Raw genomic sequence first — 21874 nt, 5'->3', positions numbered from 1 at the left:
AAAAAAAATATATATATATATATATATATATATATATTTAACAAAATTAAGCTTATTAGAGTACATTTTATTTACATAGATATGTATATATGCATGTATTTAATAAAAACCAATGAAGCAAAAACTTCCACAAGAACTTAATGGAATTCAATACAAAATTTTCAAGTTTTTGAAAAACAAAACATTTTTTTAAGTTTTGGGAAAATAATCTGATATTTTTCTTTGCATTGTCTTTTTTAGCATTTTCGCCTAGCACGGGCTTCTCCCCTATATCGGGCTTAAGAGGGAAATTTTGTAAAACCTCTTTTCACGTCATTTTCCTCTTGGCGTCAAAAAAATCCTTACGAGGATTTGGCGATTTTCGCCGATTCAAGATGGCGGAAAAAATTGCGCCAAGTGCCGGTTATCTGAGTCTTCCCAATTACTGCAACGAATTCTTCTGATAGTACAGCAAGACAATTCATTAATACAGAAACTTTCTCAAACATTTCATTAAGTGTCAGCTGAGTTTCAACATCCTACTTCTCCATTTCTTTCGGCGCCGAAGAATCTGATACTTTTGAGAATCGTGTGTAATGAAAATAATTTTCATTCATCCTTGGAGTACAACATATGAGCCAAACTCACTAATTTTTACTGACACTGCCATGTACTCATCACTGAATTCCAAAGCTAACTGATGAGAGATGAGATGTTTGTGTGGCGTTTGTAGACGTGGAAGGCGAAAGTACCGTAGATAAACAAAACTGGCTCGTGTCACAGGCTATTCCGAGGGTATTTCAAAGCCAAATTAGCCTCTTTTCTACGAAACATGTGAAACCACCTCTCTTTCATTTCACACCCCGTTTAAATCTCGCCAGCGATACCAGTGTTTTTCGTATTTTGTTCATTTCGTGTTAAGCGATTTTTGTTTCGTGTTAAGAGAAACAAAATGCATGAAAATACATAGTAGTTTATCGGGACCGTTGCATTATTTCATGTTCACCGATATTTCGCGTTAAACGTATTCCACTGCATACAGATGTGTTTGGACTATGTATATACAAATAATGTTTTAAAAGGAAAATTTATAATCCTTCCAAAAATTTTTGTGCATTATGCTGCTAAAAATTGATCAGTAAATATATAAAGAAATTTAGAACCAATTTTTCAGAAAGAATAAAAATTGAAATTAAAATTAACTTGATAAAATCCTGTTTAGACTAACTAGTAAAATCTTTTTAAATTGGAAGATATTTTTAACTTTTGATTTTACTTCCCCCCCTCCCCCCATTTTCCTTTGCTACTGCTGTTTGATAAGAGGTTCTAGTACAGTTTTGTGTTAAAATTATTTTGAACTTTCAAAAATTTTCCACTGCAGGATTTTAATTTTTTTCTACATTTTTAAGGGCATGTTTTCTTTTCTTTTCTTTTTTTTTTTTTTTTTTTGGTGAAATATTAAGATAAAAAAATATATTGAAATGGTTCATCAGCTGATTCTGGATACAGAGAAGCAAGGATTTTGTTTTAGAAGGGGAAATGTAATTAAATTCGACATACCTCCTCTTGATGATATTATGTTAAAGTTGGTTGGATTCCTCAACTTTCTTGTTCTTTTTATACTACTTTTTTGGTTTTTCTTGTGATGGTTTAACATGTTGACTGCCGTGGGGGGTCACTGGTGACCTGCACTTGACTTGGCTACAGCGCCGTGGGTGCCACTGCCAATGCGACCAATAGTAAAATACATAACTAGAATAAATATTGATACTGATAAATTTTTAAATAGTACCATTGTTACTATAATGGTTTGAAAAATAATAAATCGTAAAAATTTAAATTATAAATCACAAAAATGGTCTACAGATGTTTGGAGGTCGCTGGTGACCCCCAGCATGAAGCACAATTATACAACATTATTTTCTGTAGATAATATTTCGACATAATATATATCGCATAATAAAAATTTCAAGTTGCCGTCATGGGCAAATCACGTAAAATGCGCGCTGCAGTCAACGTGTTAATTTTTACATTTTAAAGTATTCTTGTTCTACATTTATAAGATTTTATGAAGATCATTTGAACTTCAATTTTTAAGTCTTTGTGAAAAGTTGGTTCCAAATTTCTTTATATACTATATATAAGAACACCTACACTCCTAGAAAAAACTAATTTATAAATTTATTTATCCCACGTTTTCATTTTGAAACATTTTAGTACATGCTTTTCCTCAATATTTTAAAAGTTGATTTTTTGTTGAACTGAAATATGTAATATGGGAAAATTCTATCAAAAAACATAACTCAGAATCAAAATAGGAGATAAATAGAGATAATAATAATGTAGGGTATTTGATTCTCTTCCCCTAATAGTCATTTGAAACATTTTAGCGTGTTTTTCCATTCAGCCGAAACAGTAAAAATATAGAAAAATTCCCATAGAACCATAATTCGGCTGAGAAACAAAACAGGCAAAAAATTGGGTTGGCGTCAGGAAACTGATTGGTCTAAAACAGAGCTTCTTAAACGTTTTTTCAGTCGTGAGCCTTTTTTATCATAGATTTTTTTCACGACCCCAAAATATTTATGAAAATTTTGTGGGACCCTATAAGCATTGCGAAAATCTGACACACGTGTGAGTTTTTTCACTTGTATTGTAAGATAGTATTGCAGTTTTAGGTCATATCTTTAAATTCTCATTTTAAGACATAGAACAATGTGAAAATTTTAATTAATTAACAGACGAAATGACAGCGTCACATGCAAAGCAAGTAAAGTGAACATTTATATTATAAACAGAATGCGTTGAAACATTTTTGTTTTTCTCTTTGTCTGTATGGTCTTATCTTCATCTATTTTCAGATACATTGTGTAAAAATATTGGGTAATTGTAAAATTATTATATTAAGTTTAAGAAATACCAAAACTACTGAAATTTTTTGCGACCCCCTGCTGTAGATGGGGTTGCGATCTACAGTTTAAGAAAGTCTGGTCTAAAATAACGTTACAATATTTGATTTTGTTGGAACATTGGATAACTGAGGCCACACCTAGTGCAGTTATGGCAGGTGTGCAAATTTTGGAATTTACAGAAATATCAAGTAGCAAAATTTTTGGAATTTGGGAGTGGAAAAGTTTTTAGAATTTAGGACCAACAGAGATTGCATAGCACAACAAAATGTACCTGCTGAAGCTAGGACTCCAGTGCATGGTTATATTCTTATAAAGAGTGTATGCCTGAATGCAAAGATGCATTTTGAGTCATCATCGCTAGGTCACCAGCCTACACAGCATTGTGTGATACATCCTTCATGTAAATAAGAAATAAAATTGACAGCACTTTAGTTAAATAACCTAACTCATTCCTTGTAAGTATAATGCAAGAGTATTGTAATTGTTTAATAAGAATACAACACTTGCTTTCTGTTCATCTGAAATGGGATAGATATTCTAGCAGTTATTCCAGCAGAAATTTGCAAGAACGAATCATTCTTTATTTAGTTAGATAATCAAAATACACAAGCTATGAACATAACATATTAAACCGTAATTCACTTTTCACATTAGACAGCCAATGTTTATCAATTTTCACATAAGTCGTACTTTCCCGTAAATTTGAAAATACTCTATATTGTATGCTGTTCTGTTCAAGACAAGCCTGAAATCATTTTTTTTTTTTTTTTTTTTCCAAAATGAAATTGATAACTTGTTTTTTTACAAAATTTTAACCTGGGAGTTATGAACAAATTTGTGGGGGGTCACCAAATTCAAAGAAATTTATTTGACAATAAGAGATATATGGAATTTGAAGAGAATTTTGGATGTTTTTTAACATTGGCCAGGAATTTTAAATTAAACATTTCCATATTTTAATTCTCATTTTATTGCTTTTCACTTGATTTATGTGTTATGTTTGATGGTTTCCAAACAGCTCGAATCAAATTTCAAAGCAACTGCATACGCACAGCTAAGATTTAGTTATTTCGGCTATCTTTCGGCTTGCACGCAATTTGTAATTGTAACACGCATCATTTATAAACTATGTTTCTTATTTCTAACCAAATTTGCTGTCAAGTAAGCGCATAACATTTCCTAAGCATTGGAAAATTCAGTAGTGTCTCAAAGGATAATAAAAACAATTTTGTTCATGATGGTTAAATGGCCCAAAATCTCTAAGAGAAATGGGATGGATGCACCAACATCAAATAAACTTAGAGAAAAACTATTAATGAAAATGCAAACAAAAATGTAACCATTGGCTCTCTTTCTACTTCTAAAATAAAAAAAAAAAAAGAAAAAAAAGAAAAAAAAAAAAAAGAAAAAACTGAGTAAATATCAAGAATAATTTATTTTATACTGTTTTACATGTTGCATTATCAATGGAAAAAGAATATCCATTGTGTGTTAAATGAAGTGAAAACTTGGCACATGGAAAGCATGAAACCTGCGAAATTAAAAATACATTTAGAAATGGTACTTTTTCCATTTTGCCGCAGCAAACAGTAAAGTCGCCAACAACGGTACTACTGATGCCAAACGGAATATCTTCGCTGCCAACGTTTTACGCCTCATTTTCGAAAAGTCGCAGCCATTTGTTATCAGATTGTTTCTTTCAATACTGGCATACAACTACATAGAATTTTTACAAGATAATTAAAATTTATGCCCCAAGACCATTCGCGGTAATTAAGACAATTACACTGGTGTGCAAAAATTAAGGACGAAGTCGAAAAATTAGCATATCAGCTGAACGAAGAGGCAGAACGAACAGAAAGACCAATCAGAAGATTAAGTAAGGTGATGTACGGTAGCACATGTGCAGATATGCAGGTAGACATAATGGGGGAGTGTCTGAGTAGTATAAAGCATGTTGTCGGTGTAAGATCAGTATTTCTGGCAAAGAGATTGCATGCCGTATAGCAGTTAAAATCACACCGAGTTGCTGCCTCAGCGAGAAATGGCGAATAATCAATCTGTTAGATGACATCTGGATGCTTTTACCCGAGGTTGAATCATTGGGAAGTTGGAGGAAGGCCGCAGTGTGACAAGTGTGGCTGCAGAGTTCGGAATTGCTCACAGCATCGTTTCACGACTTTGGAGACAATTTCAAACTACAGGAACAGCTATCCGGGGGGTTTAGTAGTAGTCGTCCACGAGGAACCACACCCGCAGATGACTGGTACATTGCCTTACATGCCAGAAAAAACAGGCGGAAGACAGCAGGAGAAATCGCTACACACACGACACAGGCGAATGGACGATCAATATCGCGTTTTACCGTGGCCAGAAGACTGCACGGTGGTGGTCTGTTTGCACGACGCCCTGTATGGTGTGTACCTCTAACACCTGCCCATCGGAGAAGGCGTTCTCTGTGGTGCCGGGAACACCGGAATTGGAGAGACAATGAATGGGGATGAGTACTCTTTACGGATGAGAGCAGATTCAGTCTGAGTAGCGATTCTCATCGCATACTCATTTGGAGAGAGCGGGGAAGCCGCAATCATCCCTCGAACATCATTGAAAGGGACAGGTATGGAGGTGGCTGTGTTCTCGTTTGGGGAGGCATTATGCTTGGTAGTCATACAGATCTTCACATCTTCGACGCAGGTTCAGTCAACGGGACCCGTTATTGTAACGAGATTCTTCTTCCATATGTGCGTCTTTTTAGAGGCGCTATGGGTCCACAGTTCCTTTTTATGGACGACAATGCACCATGTCATCGCACAGTAGCTGCCGAACAGCTCGTAGAGAGTGAGGATATTGAACGTATGGATTGGCCGGCATGATCTCAATCCCATCGAGCATGTATGGGATTTTCTAGGCAGACGCTTGGCAGCTCGTACCTTACCACCAGTAACGATTCCGGAGCTTCGATTGGCGCTGCAAGACGAATGGGCAGCAATGCGTCAACAACTCGATACCCTCATTCTCAGCATGGGCAGACGCTGTGAAACTTGCCTAGCAGTCAGGGGAGATCATATCCCCTATTAAAGCCCGGATGTTTCTTGCTGCACACCCATCACAGGGATGTTTCGGCCTTCAGTCGCATAGCGCTCCATGTTACTTTTTCAATAAAGCTTCTTTTTATCCCTCTGATTTCTCTTTTAGTAAGTGTTGCTTACATTACTCATGTCCTTACGTATTGGGGATCTTATGGTATTAAATGTGTTGATTTGGAAAGCTTTTGTACAAAGTCTCATCCTTAATTTTTGCACACCAGTGTAGACTGCAATCACACCACTCACCCAAAGGCAAAAATATAGAAAAGGCAAAATCAAGGGTTAAATTCATCAATTCTAATGAGAATGCAGTAGCGAAGTAAAGCACTGCGGTTTTTACATAATTTCTGAGTAAGCTATTTGTACGAATTGAAATAATTCTTTTATTTAAACTTGTATTCCAAAATAAGATTTAACTTGAAATTAATGTAGATAATTACTGACAGAATTAGATTTTTGTAGCGTAGTTTACGTGCGATGAGATCACGTGGTGTTACGTGATATGAACCGGCAAATCAGGATGGTGAACCATGAAAACATCGTAAATTCTTAATGTGTTTTTACAAATTTATTATCTTTATTTATTGGCTTTTTACAAAATTTTAAAAGATATTAAAATGTTTGTACCTTCAAAATAAAAAATTCCTAGAACTAACAGTTGTTAACATTTTTTATGTGTATATTGTATGTTGTCGTCAACAAAGTCTGCTTGGCGAGATTTGCGCCAGTGAAACTGAAAAGTACCTCAGAAACTAAACATAAAGATTAAATAAATAAATCTGAAGAATTTTTTTAAGGAATGAGCTGAGAGCATGAAAAATTAAAATGTGTTTTTGAAAAAATATACAACAGTTCCTGAGAAGGATTTACAGGCATCCTTAAAAGTTACATATTTAATTGCAAAAAATTTAAAACCTCATACAATTGGAGAATCACTCATTCTTCCTTCAGCAATTAAAATGACATCATTTATGCACGCAGAAAAATATAGTAACGATCTAAAAACAACAGTATTAAAAAAGATACTGTTTCTCACCAAATTTTTGTCATATCAGACACTATAGAATACAAACTTCAGTCTTTACTATAAAACTTGAAACTACCGACATTACTAAAATGTTTCAAGTTATCGTTTATGATGTGAGATATGTTTTTGAAAACAACGCAGTAGAATATTTTTTATGTTGTAATATTTGGGAAGGAAAAGCAACAGGAGAGAAAATATTTGAAATTATTAACAGACATTTTGGAACAATGTTACCTAGACACACTGTGTCGCAGTTTGTACTAATGTAAGCTTTTAAAACTAAGACAATACTTTGGCAAGGAGAATTGAACAAAAAAAAAAAAAAAAAAAAAAAACAGAAACATGCTTTTTCAGAATTTACTAAAGAAAATAATACAGATTTCTTGTTTAAAACGACATATGATAAAATTGACAGAAAGTTTTTTGAAAAATTTCCAAATAAGGAATTAGGTTGGATCTGTGACCTATTTTGCCTTTGGTGTTTTCAATTCCAATGTATCTCTAAATGAAAAAGAACAATTAATTGATATTTTAAGTGACGGAATACTGTGTGTTAAGTCTCTAACTTGCCAAAAATTTTAGTTGATTGGAAACTAATATGCCGATTTAAAAGGAATGAAAGTAAATTATTACGTTTCTTACGTAAAATTGTACAGTAAACCTTTAGCTTCTATTTAAAACTTCTAAAATGCTTATGTTACATTTTTCTGTTATATAAGCATTGAAAGTGGATTTCTCACTGAAATAGAAATAATTTTGCTATTGAATTACCATGGAGAACTTTTTTATTGAAATATTTTTTCTCTGTGACATTAGTTGCATCTACTACAAAATAAAGATTAAAGAACTGTTTTTAAAACATTTTGAATTCGTTGTCATATTGATCTAAAAAGCACTAGATTAGTGAGTTTTTATTACATTATTGACAAATATAGTTTTTAAACAATCAAAAAATTTAAAGCGGAGATAATTATTTGTCAAATATGAATGTGTTTTCAAAGAGGAAATAAATAATAAGTGATAAAAAGAAAATTCAGTCAGAACATTCACATCTCTAACAAAGTAATTTGCTTTGATTTAATCTTTATAATACAATTTATTTTAAAATGATAAGGCAAAATCCAATGTGAAAGGTTATGCGAAGATTACGATAGTACCTAGAGTATTCAGCATTTCGTATAATCCTATAACCAGATAATAATAATATTAAAATAAATTTTATCTGAATGAAGTTTTCTTATTACAGAAACAGTAAAATTATGCAATTACATAAACGAATACACTTTCGGACAATATACTTAATATTGCTTTCAAGCGCAAGCCAAAGTTCTGTTTTGTTACATCTCGCCCTTCAGCGCATGCTCAAGAATTACCATCCAGGCGAAACTAGTCAATTTGCCCATGACGTCAAAAATTCGAAAAGTGGGGTAGGGTTTGGAAATATGCTGTAGGGTGCTGTCTCTTGTTCAATCAGCTAATTATTATTACATCCTTGTAAATTCAGTCAGCTACAATCTTTTTTAGTTCTCTCTTGTAACAACTAAGAAAGATAATCTGTTCTACATATGTCCCAGGTACCCAGGTGCCAGTACCACTCCCAGAATCGAAATCTATTGAGATCTTGGCATAAATCTATGCCAAACTCAAGTTTTTACAGGACCTGTGTTACTAATTTTAAGTTCACTTGGCGTGTTTCTGTTCTGTTTTCAAATGCTATCAAGGTGAACTGATAGACGTCTAGACTATGGAATACGAAGCACTCAAGTTTTATATATTTTAAATAAATTAAAGTTTCTCTAAGATCTGTTATAACACTTGATAGAACAGACTACTACTTCATGATTAGTTATTTCCGTGCCTATGATTCAATACATGGCGTTCGCATAACAAATGAAAATGAACACCTTTGGTTTCGTAGGCGAAAGCAAATGAACGTTAGGAAACAGAAGGCTCGAGTTAGGCAAGAATTCAAAAAGAAAATAGAAGCTTTCAATAAAAAAATGCTCTCGAAATTTTTTTCTCACTTTTTTATTTACATATCAATATTGGAGGGCCGGAGTAGTAAAAATGTGGAAGGGTTATCTGTGAATTGAAATACGTGTATGAATTTTTCTATTGTCCTAAATATTCTTCTGACATGTATAACATAACATAATAAGTCATAACAATTTATTTCAGGTTTTATTTCACTGTGAATACAAAAAATTGTTTATCCTTTTCCATTTACTCTTTCGAATTTAGATATTTATAAATACGAAACTAACGAATCTGGCAACTTTATTTATAGCATTTTGGATTGTGGGCATCTTGGGTGCAGGCGATAATGGTTAAATATTAATGTAATATTTTCTTTATTGTTTGCCATTGTTCAGTGGTCTGCAGACTGATAGTTTCTAGTTAGAGTTGGCCTTTTTTTATTACGTCACTGCCTGACTTATATTCTCTGGCTCCGTTCTTATTTAATTGCCCTAACTTGTAAAGGTTAGTACATTGTTATGTTTAAAAAAAATGGCGGCAATGCGTACTCTTCGTATGAAATCTATAGAGCTAACGTTATGCAGTTGACTTCTTAAAAAAAAAGATTGCAAATTTTCCTCACATATTTCAATACACTGTATAAAATTTATTTATCATTACTTTTCCATTAAATCTGTGTATTGAAAGTATGTATGATGAATAAAATGCAGTCTGACGCATGCTTTTCCTAAGCCCAAGGCGACAATCTCATATCTAATGAAAGTTGCTGTATTATGGCATTTGTATTAATTAAAAAGGGGGGAGACAATGTTACATTAATGTAGTCATGAACTTTGGGATTAAAACATGAAATTATCAAAGTTGTGTATGAGTAAGCAGTTAATGCATTCCTTCAGTTTTTGGTGCCAGATGACATGGGGCTGGCTAAACTATTGATTTATGAGTTCCCAATTGTTGTATTATTAAATTACTTACGTGAACCGATAGGTAGCAGTTTCAATCACAGTAAAAAAAGTCTACCCACATTGATGGAAGATTTTCCAACCTGGACTCGGAGACTATTATAATCAATATTAAATTTGAAACTTGCATTTTGAGTTAAAGTCGGTTAGTTTTCGCAAAGCATATGGGGGTTAATGTTATTTATCTTGTAAAGAATGTCTTTTTGATAGACTTTTCTTCTGTTATTCACCTGCCATGCATTTTGGCGAATTTTTTAATTGTAAACAGTTTCTAGTTACAAGAATAGTTTATGAACACACACACACAGTCCTTCTCCATTATGCATACACATCCATGCAGTGCTTTTCCGTTATGCACACATATGCCAAAATGCATGGCAGGTTCTTAATGGAAAAGTGCTGAAGTATTAAGTAAATGTCTTCTATTTTCATTACACATTAAGAAAGAAAGTTCACCAACAGCTGAGCCATAAGGTTGCTCCTTAAAAAGTTCAAGGTTTAATCCTACTCACGGGATTTGGCACCTTTATGATGAGCAGTAAACGCGACATATATAATGAGTAATAAACGAGTTATTTTGGTGTTGGCAATAATTTTCAAAATCATGCGATGGCTGCCCGTATACTAGGATTTTACCAAATTCTCTTCAGAGATATCCCTTTCCTCCCTTTCCTTAGGCAGATAATCCTCATTGTGATTTGCCGTAATCAAATAAACCAAGCCATGAAGAAAACCCCCTGCAAGCAGCTTATTCAGTCGCAGAAAGGGAACTGTTGAACATAAGGTGAGTGTGCGAAGATATACTAAGATTGTCTGTGTTTGGTAAAAAGCTACCTAAAGGGGAGAATTAAATGATATATCTCTATAGGGTGATACAGCTAATTATGGTAAGCAGATTAAAGTCCAATTTATTATACCAAATTGGATTGGTTTTGGGCTGTAGTGTAGAATTGGGTGCCCCTTTGATTAGTGACAATTTTTTGTAAAATTTTGGCGATAAAATCTTATTTCTGGTTACCATGATAGTTTAACTTTGCTTTAGCCTCCTGATTTTTTTAAAAATTAAAATAGATTGATGTGTACATGGACAAATTTAAAGCAGTGTGCAATACCTAGTTTGTGCAATTATGGGATTTTTTTTTTTAAGTGAAAACAAATTGATGTGTACATGGACACAGAGTTTATGCAATTCTTTGACTTCTTATTTTGGTTTTGTGTAGCGGCCATCTTGAAATTGTTTCTTCCTGGCGCCGATCTTGGCATCAAAAAAGAATCGTCAAAAAACAAGGGGCACCCAATTGTAAACTTTTACCTGTTTTTGTAATAATTATTTTGGGCAGTATTTGAAGGCTGTGTGCTTAGGAAGGTATATTTTGGTAGAGAGATTATCATGTATAGCATACATTGGTGAAAACCTTAGCTGCTAGTTTGTAGTCAGTGGAAATTAAATCTATCTTTTATTTTGTGGCTTTAGCTTCTGGTAATGACAAAGTAAAATGATAAATGATTATTCTAAATCATAAATATTGTATTGATCAGAATAGTGTAAAGGTGATTATGTTTTGAAAATGTTCTGTGAAGGAAAAAAAAAAAGTTTGTATATAACACAACCTTAACCCTTAAGCATTAATACCTCATTATAAATTATGAACCCAATAATTTTTCTGTGATAATTTAAAGACTTTTTGAATTCATAATAAGGTTTTTATAAAGCATATTGTATCGAGTATTTCTCAGCCAATGTAGCTTTCTTTTTGTCTAAACGTTTTATGAATTTTATAATTTTTAGAGAGGAGAAATTTAAGACTAATGTAACATGTGGGCAAATAAAAAGCATATAATTTGGTGAAAATTTTCCAGTGAACATGGAAATGTTCTTGAAAACGGAGCAAATAATTTAAGCTGCATCTGCATCACTGAAAATAATCTTCATGTGTAAATGGGCTGCAAACAATTTTGTAACAGTTTTTTTTTTTTGAATAATTTGCTAATTTGCCTGCTCCCTTTTTTTTTTTTTTTTTTTTTTTTTTTTTTTGTTTGTGTAGAACAAACAGCAGCTGAAATGTTTTAGTTTTCGCAAACTTTTAAAATTGTAAAAAAGAATGTTGCATAAAACAAATAGGCTCCTCTCTATAACTAAAAGTAATCATTGAAATGATGCTTATTTTGGATTATCAGTATGTTAGGTGCTTTTATTAAAAGCATCAGAATTTTAAAGCAATATAGCATTCAATGTTACGTCAGTTGATCTGTGTTTTTTAATATGAACACATCAATGTTATTTTTTAACCATTTCGAGATGCATGCCTCAATCACCAAAGCCTCCTCTTGGAACAGCATGCTGACATGATACAGGACATGGGATGGGCCACTTTATGTTGTTAAGCCTAGCTGTGGAAAAAAATAACATAAATTAAATTTGTGTCCATTTGTTCCTATTTTTTTTCACATTATGAGAAGAATTATCAAATAGTTGGCAAAATTAACATGAAATGTGATCTTTACATTTTTCTTGCCATTTGAAGTATAAAAAATATTTTGCTAAATGATATTCAACATATTAGCCTCAATGCTAGCCAAACTCTTAAGAGGAATGGTAAAACATCTAAAACAACAGGATGTATATTCCCTAATGCCAGAAATAAAAAGAAAGTGTTCAGAAGCATGGAGAACATACACGTGTGTTTATATCAGCTAAGGCAATTAATAAACAGCTTTGTTTGTTTACATTATCTAGCCTTGAATTCCAAAACAAAATATCAAATATAAATACTGCAGCAGAATGAACATCAGCATTCTTCACTCTTGGTAAATTTCATATTAATAGAAATAGGTTACATCTAATGGCAAAAAGGATGCTGATTAACCCCTTAACTGCCGCGGGCGTATATATATGCCTTGCTCAGCCGATGCGTTAACTGCCCCAGGCGTATATATACGTCCTTCCAAACTGCTATCATTTGCTTTGCGCTGCTACACCTAAAATTATTTGTAAAGTTAACACATCGGCTGCGCATCTGGGGCAGTTAACGCATCGGCTGAGCAAGGCGTATATATACGCCCGCGGCAGTTAAGGGGTTAAATGTTTTTTTATCTAAAATTTCATATGTGGTATACTCATCCTGACTGTACATTTAAACAGTGATTCATATATTACACACCTGTCTCTGTGATATTGTTAGTGGGGGTTGCATGCTACACCTGTTCTGAAAAGGTTAAGGATAATAATTGTAGTATATTAGTAAGTAAATTTATTGAAATTTTGATGGGATTAAAAAAAGGAAACTAATTTCTGGTTTAAGTGACCAATATATAAGTTTGACAGTAGTTGTAATTTTCATTTTGCAGATTAATTACGTTTGCCAGTTTTCAGCGACTTAGCATGGAGGCTAAAAAAACATGATACCATAATTAAAAAAATCGGTTTAAAAAGTGTTGTTTGCCTCTTTTGAATTTGAGTTAAATATGCTAAATTATAGTTTGTATTGTTTATTCTAGTCATACTGTAATGTATGTTTTCATCTAATAATTGTATTTATTTTATAGAGCTATAGATATGAATCCTAATAGTAATATTCTGCAAAGACAAATGACTGGAAATATCCTGCCTCCTCAGAGTATGAATACAAATTCAGGTAATTATGTATATTTTTGATAAAGTATTTGTATGTAATTAACACTTGAATTGAGTATTTGATGTAAATTTAATCAGATTTTATGGATTATCTGGAATTGGGATTATTAAAGCCAAAAATGAGAATAATTTGCCAGTGAACATTTTACTTCTTTTTTGCAAACGTGTCTTCTTCAGTCAGCTTTGCCATGTAGGATTTCTTTTCCATGTAGGATTCTAGCATGTATATTTTTCTTATTGGTCTTACATTTCCAAGTATCAGCTGCCTGTAGAATTACAAAATACTGCTAAAAAAGTAACAATTTTTTGAAACAGTATTGCAACTATAAACTAAGCAGTATCCACGCGAAAGCTTAAAAGAAAATAATAAAACAGTTATTACTGGTTACTCCATTGGTTCCATATTTGTTTGCATTATAAACTTTTAAATTTAAGGCAGTGGCAGTTTAGTTTCTTAACATCTTGAGGACCAGCATGTGAAGAACGAAGCACAGTTACAGGACCAAACCCCCTGAAATGGAATGTTGCCACCCGCCCCTGCATTTTACATAGTTAAGCCTAATTTTACAAAAAAAAAAAAAAAAAAATTCATATAAATTCAACATCTTGATATAATGACCTCAATTTTTGAAGTTATATATTTAATATACTAATTCTTAATATGTACTAATATGAAAGATATCGCAGTAATAGAAATAAATTAAACATGCAAAATACTAAAATTATAACTGCAGTACAGTCTAATCCTGACGTCCATAATCCGGAATGATCTATAATACGGACCTCAAAGCTACAAACTTTCTGCGCATGTGCATAATACGCTTACACATGCAAGTTTACCGTATAATGGATGGTATAGCTAGGCTAAAATTATCTAATTATCTATTTCAGTTAATGTTGCAGATGTTCCTTAATCTTCTAATTGCATCCGGCTTATTATTTTTTGCAGACTGTTAGAGCAGTTTTATAAAAAGTATGCTTGAACTTTTGATTATGTCAAAAAGAGTTTCCGATTCTGGAGCTGCCAAAGGATCTACAAAGCGAAAGCATGTTTCGATGTACCGCTTCTGATAGTGAAGAAAGTGACAGAGAGGTTATTGAAAACGAAAAAATTTCGATTGACGAGTTAGTCGGTATTCTCGACACAGCAGTTACAGGACTTGAACAGTGGAACTGAACAAGAAATTATGTCTGTTTATAAAATTAAAGAGAAAATATTAGCACAAAAAATGAAGCAACTTAAACAACTTACATTGAAAGAAATGTTTAATAAAGTAAACAAATAAATATTAAGCTGCTTTTTGTAAATTTTTGATACCCTTTAGGTCATAATTGCTCTTTATTTGATAAATTACAGTTTCATATTTTTAATTTTATAATTTCTGCATGTCATCTTACCAGATTTAAATTGATGATCTAAAATCCGGAAAAACCCTTAATCCGGAATAGCCAAAGTCCCGACGAGTCTGGATTAAAGACTTTGTACTTTATACTCATGAAAAAACACTGTACACATAAAACTAAATAACAAATACGAAATTTAAAAGAAAATCCAGCAATAATTATCAGTAGGTAATTAAATTCCAATTTAAAAATTCTGCTGTGCATGGAAGAATTCAAAATGAAGATCCACACACCGGACAAGACAGCTTTTTTCTGAGAAATATTGAGCGAGTAAGATGTCTCGTGCATCGGGAAAGCTAATGTCTTTCCCTTTTTTGGGAATAATGCAGTTAACCAAAAAAGCCTGTGTTAAGTTTTCAAATAAATATAAAAAAGACAACTGGTCTAAGTTTTTCCATCAGAGAAGTTTGGCAACATTATACCTGCGATATTCAGCTAGATGTGACGAACTGGATGGGGGTGATCAGAGTTCAACAATAGCAACATTTATTAAGTGATGAATCTTCTTTTTTTTTCATTATAAAATTATTTTTATTACATTTCACTGAAGTAAATTATCATGCAGTTGGAAGCTTTTAGAAGAGATTAACTTGATTTTTTTTTAAATATAGGGAATGATAGTAAAAGAAGCTTTGTGCTAGCAGCACTGTTTTTTTGAGAAAATCATCCAAAGTTTGATTCCTTATTATCATTGGCAAAGTTTAAACTTAAGAAGCATTGTTTACTAGTCTGATGTTTAAACGATCGAACTAAAAGTGTTATTTAAGTCTGAAGGCAAATTGATGATCTTAATTTGTGTGTTTTAACATGTTGCTGCAACGCTGTCTATCCTTGGTCTTTTAACATGATATATAGTGGCTACAAACTTGTGAAAATGGGTTTGAAGTTCTATGAATAGCAATCGGGTGCTCCATTATATTAACAGAAATCTGCAAAGCCCTTAATGAGGCTAGAAACTAGGATTGATAGTGCATCTCTTGTCATCATTGTGTTGCCTACAATTAGCTAGGTGATGCAATTGGTGTGAGTGAAAAAAGCGGTTAGAGTAGACTGAAGGGTACCGCTTGTATTATCGTGAAATTGTTGTTTCATTTATCGCCAAGTTGTTTTTGTTTATCGCCAATTTGTTCTTTCATTTATAGTAACCTGAGTAGTAGAATGTTCCGTAAATATACTTTTACCTAAGTTAGATGCTCCTTTGACTTTTTAAGTTAAAATATATTGATGTGTACATAGACAAAATCAAGGGAGTGTGCAATGCCAAGTTTGTGTGCAATTCTCTGATTTTTTTTAAATTGAAAATAGGTCAGTGTGTACATGGATATCGAGTTTGTGCAATTCCTTGACTTGTTATTTTGGCTTACAAAGCCAAAATAACAAGTCAAAGAATTGCATAAACTCGGTTTTCATGTGCTGCCAAAAATCGCCAAATTTTTGCCAAAGGGTACCCGTAAATATACTTTTATTAAAGAAGCTTTGCAGAGGTGATGTCGTGGTATCACTTTTGCAAAGCTCCTTTCGCTCATATTAGTTTATTACATACACTATTTGCAGAGGCGACATTGTTTGTGTGAATGAAAGTGTGTGCATGCTACCATTTGCATGAGTAAAAACATACGAGTGGTATTATTTATGTAAGTAAAAGAAACTTTACAGAAGCAATGCTGTTTGCTCTCTCTGCAAAGCTTTTTTTTACTATCACACTGCTTGAGATTGACCATTGTTTCCTTTTATTTAATTTTGTGGTATTTAGCACATTTTGATGAAAATATATTTCAGGGTCATCCTTGGCAAAAATCGGCTTTTTTTGGGGGGGGGCATTCGTGTTAATGTGCAGTGCTTTCCAAAGTAAAATGGTGTCCAAAACATAATTAAAACATAAAAAAACTACAATCTTGATAAACTGCATTTTAAATCAAAATAAAATAAGGAAATAACATAAAAATGGAAATACATGTTATCTAATCTGCACTGTACAAAAAGGAAGTATGGATTTACCTTATTTAGAAATTTCTCTGTCTTTAGTGTGTGGCACACATAATTCCTTAACAACATTTAAAAGCTGTTTAAAATTATCTAAACTAGAATCTGCATACCAGTGTTGCCACATAAATTCTCAAACATAAGAATGAAAACGTCCTCCGTGGACTGTCGGTGGCATTTCTTTCGAAAATACCTTTTTATTACACTCCACATACCTTCGATAGTGTTGATATGAGCTTCAGTCTCCGGATCCTTAAATGTCATTGAGTGATTTACTGAGAGGTGAATGAAGCTATTATCAGAAAGACAATAGTAAGACTTTCTGCAAACGGATATGATCGTTGTTCCTTGTAAGATCATTGTTCCTTTGAATTACATCTAGTTTCTTTTTATTCTATACCACCAAACACCCAGTTACAGTTAGTTTTACAGTGTAAAGCACTAAATAATCATCGTTCTTCATGACATTCAATGCAGAAATAAGCCCCGAGAAATGTTCTTCTAACAATCAAAATCGGTGCCATCGCACATTACAACCAACTGCGTCATGATAGGGTTTCCAGAACATACAACATAAAATACTGAGGTTACCATAAATTAAACAACAACTAGGCCAGTCCAAGAGGTACCCCAAAGTATACAATCCCACATTTTTAATCTAAACTGTGTACTTAAAAAATATCACTTACTCATGGCCTTTTGAGGAACATTAGGCTTTCTGACTCAAACACTTTGCTTAGATGGTTAATAATGTATTTAATAAGTGTTTAGTAATTAATAATGTAGAACAAAGAAAAAATGAATTTGAAATTTATATTCAAATTTTTTATTAGTAAATAATACAGCTTGAATAGTATTGTTTTCTTACAATTGAAGGCAGTGGCTTAATGGTTGGCGTTAGTATGAATCAAGGTGGAGTGCCCACATCTTTACTATCAAATTCTGGGCACAAACTGGAAGCTCTCGGTGACCATCAACTGAACTCACAGGGAAATATGTCTCCTAGTCCACCCCATCAAGGCCAACCACCTGTGACTACTGTCGGAGGGACTGCCCCCAGCAGCACAGCCCCCTCTGCTGGTGGGTGCATTATTCAGTCCACCGTAACCATGGCAAACATGAAAGAGAAAACACCAATGTGCTTAATCAATGAATTAGCACGTTTTAACAAGGTACTTCTATATTTTTTTGGTAATAATTTGAGTGCCTTATAAGTGTTTGATATTTCTCTTTTTGTTTTTATATACAGTCAAAAGTCTTTAATCCTGACGGCCATAATCCGGACCCTTTACGCATGCGCATTTAATGTATGGTATAAGCTAAGCTAATTTTCTATTTCAGTTAATGTTGCAGATTGCGTTGTTCCTTAATCTTCTAATTGGATCTGGCTTATTATTTTTTGCAGACTGTTAGAGCAATTTTATAAAAGTAAGCTTGAACTTTCGATTATGTCAAAAAGAATTTTCGATTCTCGAGCTTCCAAAGGATCTACAAAACGAAAGCATGTTTTCAATGTCCATCAAACAAAAAGTGGAATTGCTGCAAAAAATGGATAAAGGCATATCCTTTGTTTCTCTAACCGTTCCGAAATCTGTTTATCAATTTAACGCTGCTCTGTGTGTGTGGGGGGGGGGAGGGGAACATTGCGGCATGCAATGAACTGGAAGTTGATCTGTCAGCACTATACTTATCTTCAGGGCAGATGTTTTTATTTTATTCGGCTTATAATTCCTTACTAAATGTAGTCTTTCATCTCGATGTACTCCATCTTTGATACGATTTAAATCAAATTCCTCATCATTATAAATATTACGAATACACATCAAATAGATTTCTGGTTGCAATTTTCTAATTTTGACTATGCGTAATGTATGCTTTATGCATGCGCGCATTGAAAGAAATGTTTAATAAAGTAAACAAATAAATATTAAGCTTTTTTTTTTTTTGCAAATTTTGATACCCTTTAGATCATAATTGCTCTTTATTTTATAAATTACGGTTTCATATTTTTAATTTTATAATTTCTGCATGCCATCTTACCAGATTTAAACTGATGATCTGTAATCCGGAAAAACCGATAATCCGGAATCGGCGAAGTCCCGACAAGTCCGGATTAAAGACTTTTGACTGTATTTTGTAATTTTACTGAAATTGGATATAACACATATTTATTACTTTAAAATGGCTTAGGCTTTATTTGCCATACGGTTAATTTTTTGACAATTTATGCTTTGATTTGATGACTGCTTGCAAATAAAATTTGATTTTACAAATGCCAAACATTAGCGTTTAAGCCATTAGTTCACGGGGTGTCCAGTACTTTTTAACAGTGTCTTCATACCAAGAAAGTGCAATATATTTATTTAAATGTTCAAAATGCAAATAAAATAATTAGCCATAAGTATAAGAATAGTAGTTTAAAAAGTTCATTTATTATTGTTTTTTTTTTTAATTTTTTTTTAAAAATTAAATTAAAAGTCAAGTAAGGTGGTGAAATGAATATGTTGAGTAAGCAGCAAGTTAAAGGCCAATTTACAACTTGTGAAAAAAAGGGGGGGCCTTTCACATTTTATATTAGGCCCAAAGGGGCATTTTTTAAATGTTTTGTGTGTTACTTTTATTTATTAAATATCATGTTCTTTGCACTTAAACCATAAAATTCAATTCAGTAGCAATATCACAAAATATTTAAAAGAGCATAACTTCATATTTCTGTTATACAGTCTCACACGCTGGAGATAATAATGCTTTTTTTTTTTTTTTTTTTTTTTTTTTTTTTTTTTTTTTTTACTTCCTGGTACGAAGTAAAGGAAGTATTGTAATAACGACAAATACCAGCTACCATACTTCAATGAAAATATCCATTTTGACTGCTATCGAATGCAATTTAACGATCCTTTTGTGCAACATCTGTACGTATAGATAGAAATAAGGACTTCCCAGTGGATTCAGGAGCAATTTCTTCGGGGCGTCTGGACGTATGTACATACACATGTACCTGTATGTATGTATCTCGCATAACTCAAAAATGAGTAGCCTCAGAGAGTTGAAATTTTGTATATAGGGCAGCTATAGGATGTAGTTGTTATCTTCTGGTTAAAGTTTTTATGTCTTTAGTTAACCTGCGTGCAGTATTTGTAGAATTATCAATTAAAAAGTTGTTTAACCCTTTAAGGTTTGGTGCATAAAATTTTTTTTTTCTTTGGAAAAAAATAACTAGCTTGTAATACAATGTTATTTCATGGAGAAAAAACCTGGTAAACCTTTAATGTAATTTATGACATACTGCTTATCCGACCGCTCACCTAGAGCAGTGAAATGGCATCTTTGCCACTGCGTAAATTCTCCTAACATGCTTATCTAAAGTGCTAGTTTTAGCAGCCAAATGAAAATGCAAAGTATAAAAAACGTTTTTGAAAATTATCTAGAAAATATTGAACATATTTGCAAAACAAAAAATATTTAAAAATAATTACGTAATTAAAAAAAAATCTCTCTCTGTACAACTTTTAAAATATTTTTTAATGATTTCATAATAGATTTGAAACAGAGAAGATTTTTTCTCCAGTATTTTATTTGCTGCAGGTTTGAAAAGGAAGATATTTAGAAGGCCGATATGTCACCTCTGTTTCCTCTGCTTAGGATATTTTTCTATGGTGAATCACACTTACATATCCATTTAGTATTCAATGACATTTCATGATACAGAGTTATATTTTCATTTCTTTTGGAAAAATACTAAATATTTTTCAAGTTTTAACATTATTGCAATTTATTAAAAAATATAAATTTGCATTATCAACATATAAACGAACATGATACTTGAATTAAAAAATATTTGGACGTTGCTGCCATCCAGTAGCAGCAGTTCCTACATGCGCGGTGGGACGTATTTGGTACCACATTTTAATTTCAACCATTCTTAATTAATGTATATGAATTCAAATAATTTTTTTAGAAAAGGAAACTTTCACATAAAAATATTCATTCTAACAGCAAAAGTTGTTGTTCAGACGATTTAAATTGCATTAGGAATAAATAAAAAAAAACTGCTTCAAAATTAGACCCTTAAAGAATTTTTATTTTACATTTTTTCCATGAATGAATACTAGTGCTCCCATCTGTTATACATTTAGAGAACTAAAAGGCATAAATGTATGTATTTTAAACGGAAATTTGCAGATTTTGTCTGGGAGATACCCACCGCCCGTCAAAAGGTTAAGTGCAGCTAAGCCTAATTCTTTTTACCATAGCAGCCATATTTGTGTACATTTGAAACTTAGCAGTGTAGTGAATTAATTCTTTCTGCACCTTCAGTGTCTTTTTTTCAGAGTTGGACCAAAAGGAAACTTTTAGTTTTGTGGTTTTGTGCACCGAAAAATCTGCCTTCTTGCCTGCTGGCTGAATGGCTTGTTTTTGCATAGAAATTGTAATTTTAATTTTAAATATATATATATATATATATTGTGAGAATAGTGGATTTGTTGCGTCTATAAAAAAACAGCTTTGCAACAACAGCTGTTTCTTTGTCCAATTTCTTTTATACATCATTTTAGATTTATTATAGTTTTTGAATAGAACATGTGGCAATGATTAGATAATTTTTCAGATATAATAGATTTAATTCAATAAATTTAATTGAAATGCAGGAAAAATGCGTATAATTTAATATTCCGTACAAGGAAGTCATATGTACGTCAAATTTTTTGCCATACAGCTTTGCCATTGTTCGCTTTGAAATCGGCGAGTTTCTTAATAAAAAACTCATAAATGTTTTATAAAATATGAAATAGATATTAAAGCAAATTCCAGATTTGGGCTTCCAGATGCCCATATTCGGGTGGAGGCAAATTCGAAATTTAATGGCTTTAGGTACCGTTGTTTTATCACAATGCTAGAAACATACATAA

General features: G+C 32.6%; 1 protein-coding gene and 1 long non-coding RNA gene across 4 annotated transcripts in view; one reads left to right on the top strand and one right to left on the bottom strand.

Annotated features, from left to right (window-relative positions):
• Positions 1 to 1394: 1394 nt before the first annotated feature.
• Positions 1395 to 8379, bottom strand: LOC146996958 (uncharacterized). The gene is made up of 2 exons (XR_015041509.1): positions 8303 to 8379; positions 1395 to 1731 (listed from the first exon to the last, which is right to left on the bottom strand). It is a non-coding gene; the product is annotated as an uncharacterized LOC146996958 (long non-coding RNA).
• A 900-nt stretch (positions 8380 to 9279) lies between these two features.
• The window catches only part of LOC118198920 (double-stranded RNA-binding protein Staufen homolog 2-like), a 64983-nt gene continuing 52388 nt past the window's right edge, over positions 9280 to 21874 (top strand). For all 3 annotated transcript variants that reach the window (XM_085819470.1, XM_085819471.1, XM_085819469.1), the window contains exons 1-3: positions 9280 to 9485; positions 13490 to 13578; positions 17841 to 18136. In XM_085819470.1, coding sequence (XP_085675596.1) covers positions 13500 to 13578; positions 17841 to 18136 — 375 coding nt within the window. In that variant the 5' untranslated portion in view covers positions 9280 to 9485; positions 13490 to 13499. The remainder of the gene's footprint in view (positions 9486 to 13489; positions 13579 to 17840; positions 18137 to 21874) is intronic.

The sequence above is a fragment of the Stegodyphus dumicola genome, chromosome 6 (genome assembly GCF_044657685.1).
Source record: "Stegodyphus dumicola isolate Sdum_Otavi_A_Nest chromosome 6, ASM4465768v1".
NCBI classification, from domain to species: Eukaryota; Metazoa; Arthropoda; class Arachnida; order Araneae; family Eresidae; genus Stegodyphus; species Stegodyphus dumicola.
This window is presented reverse-complemented; position numbering and strand designations above follow the sequence as displayed.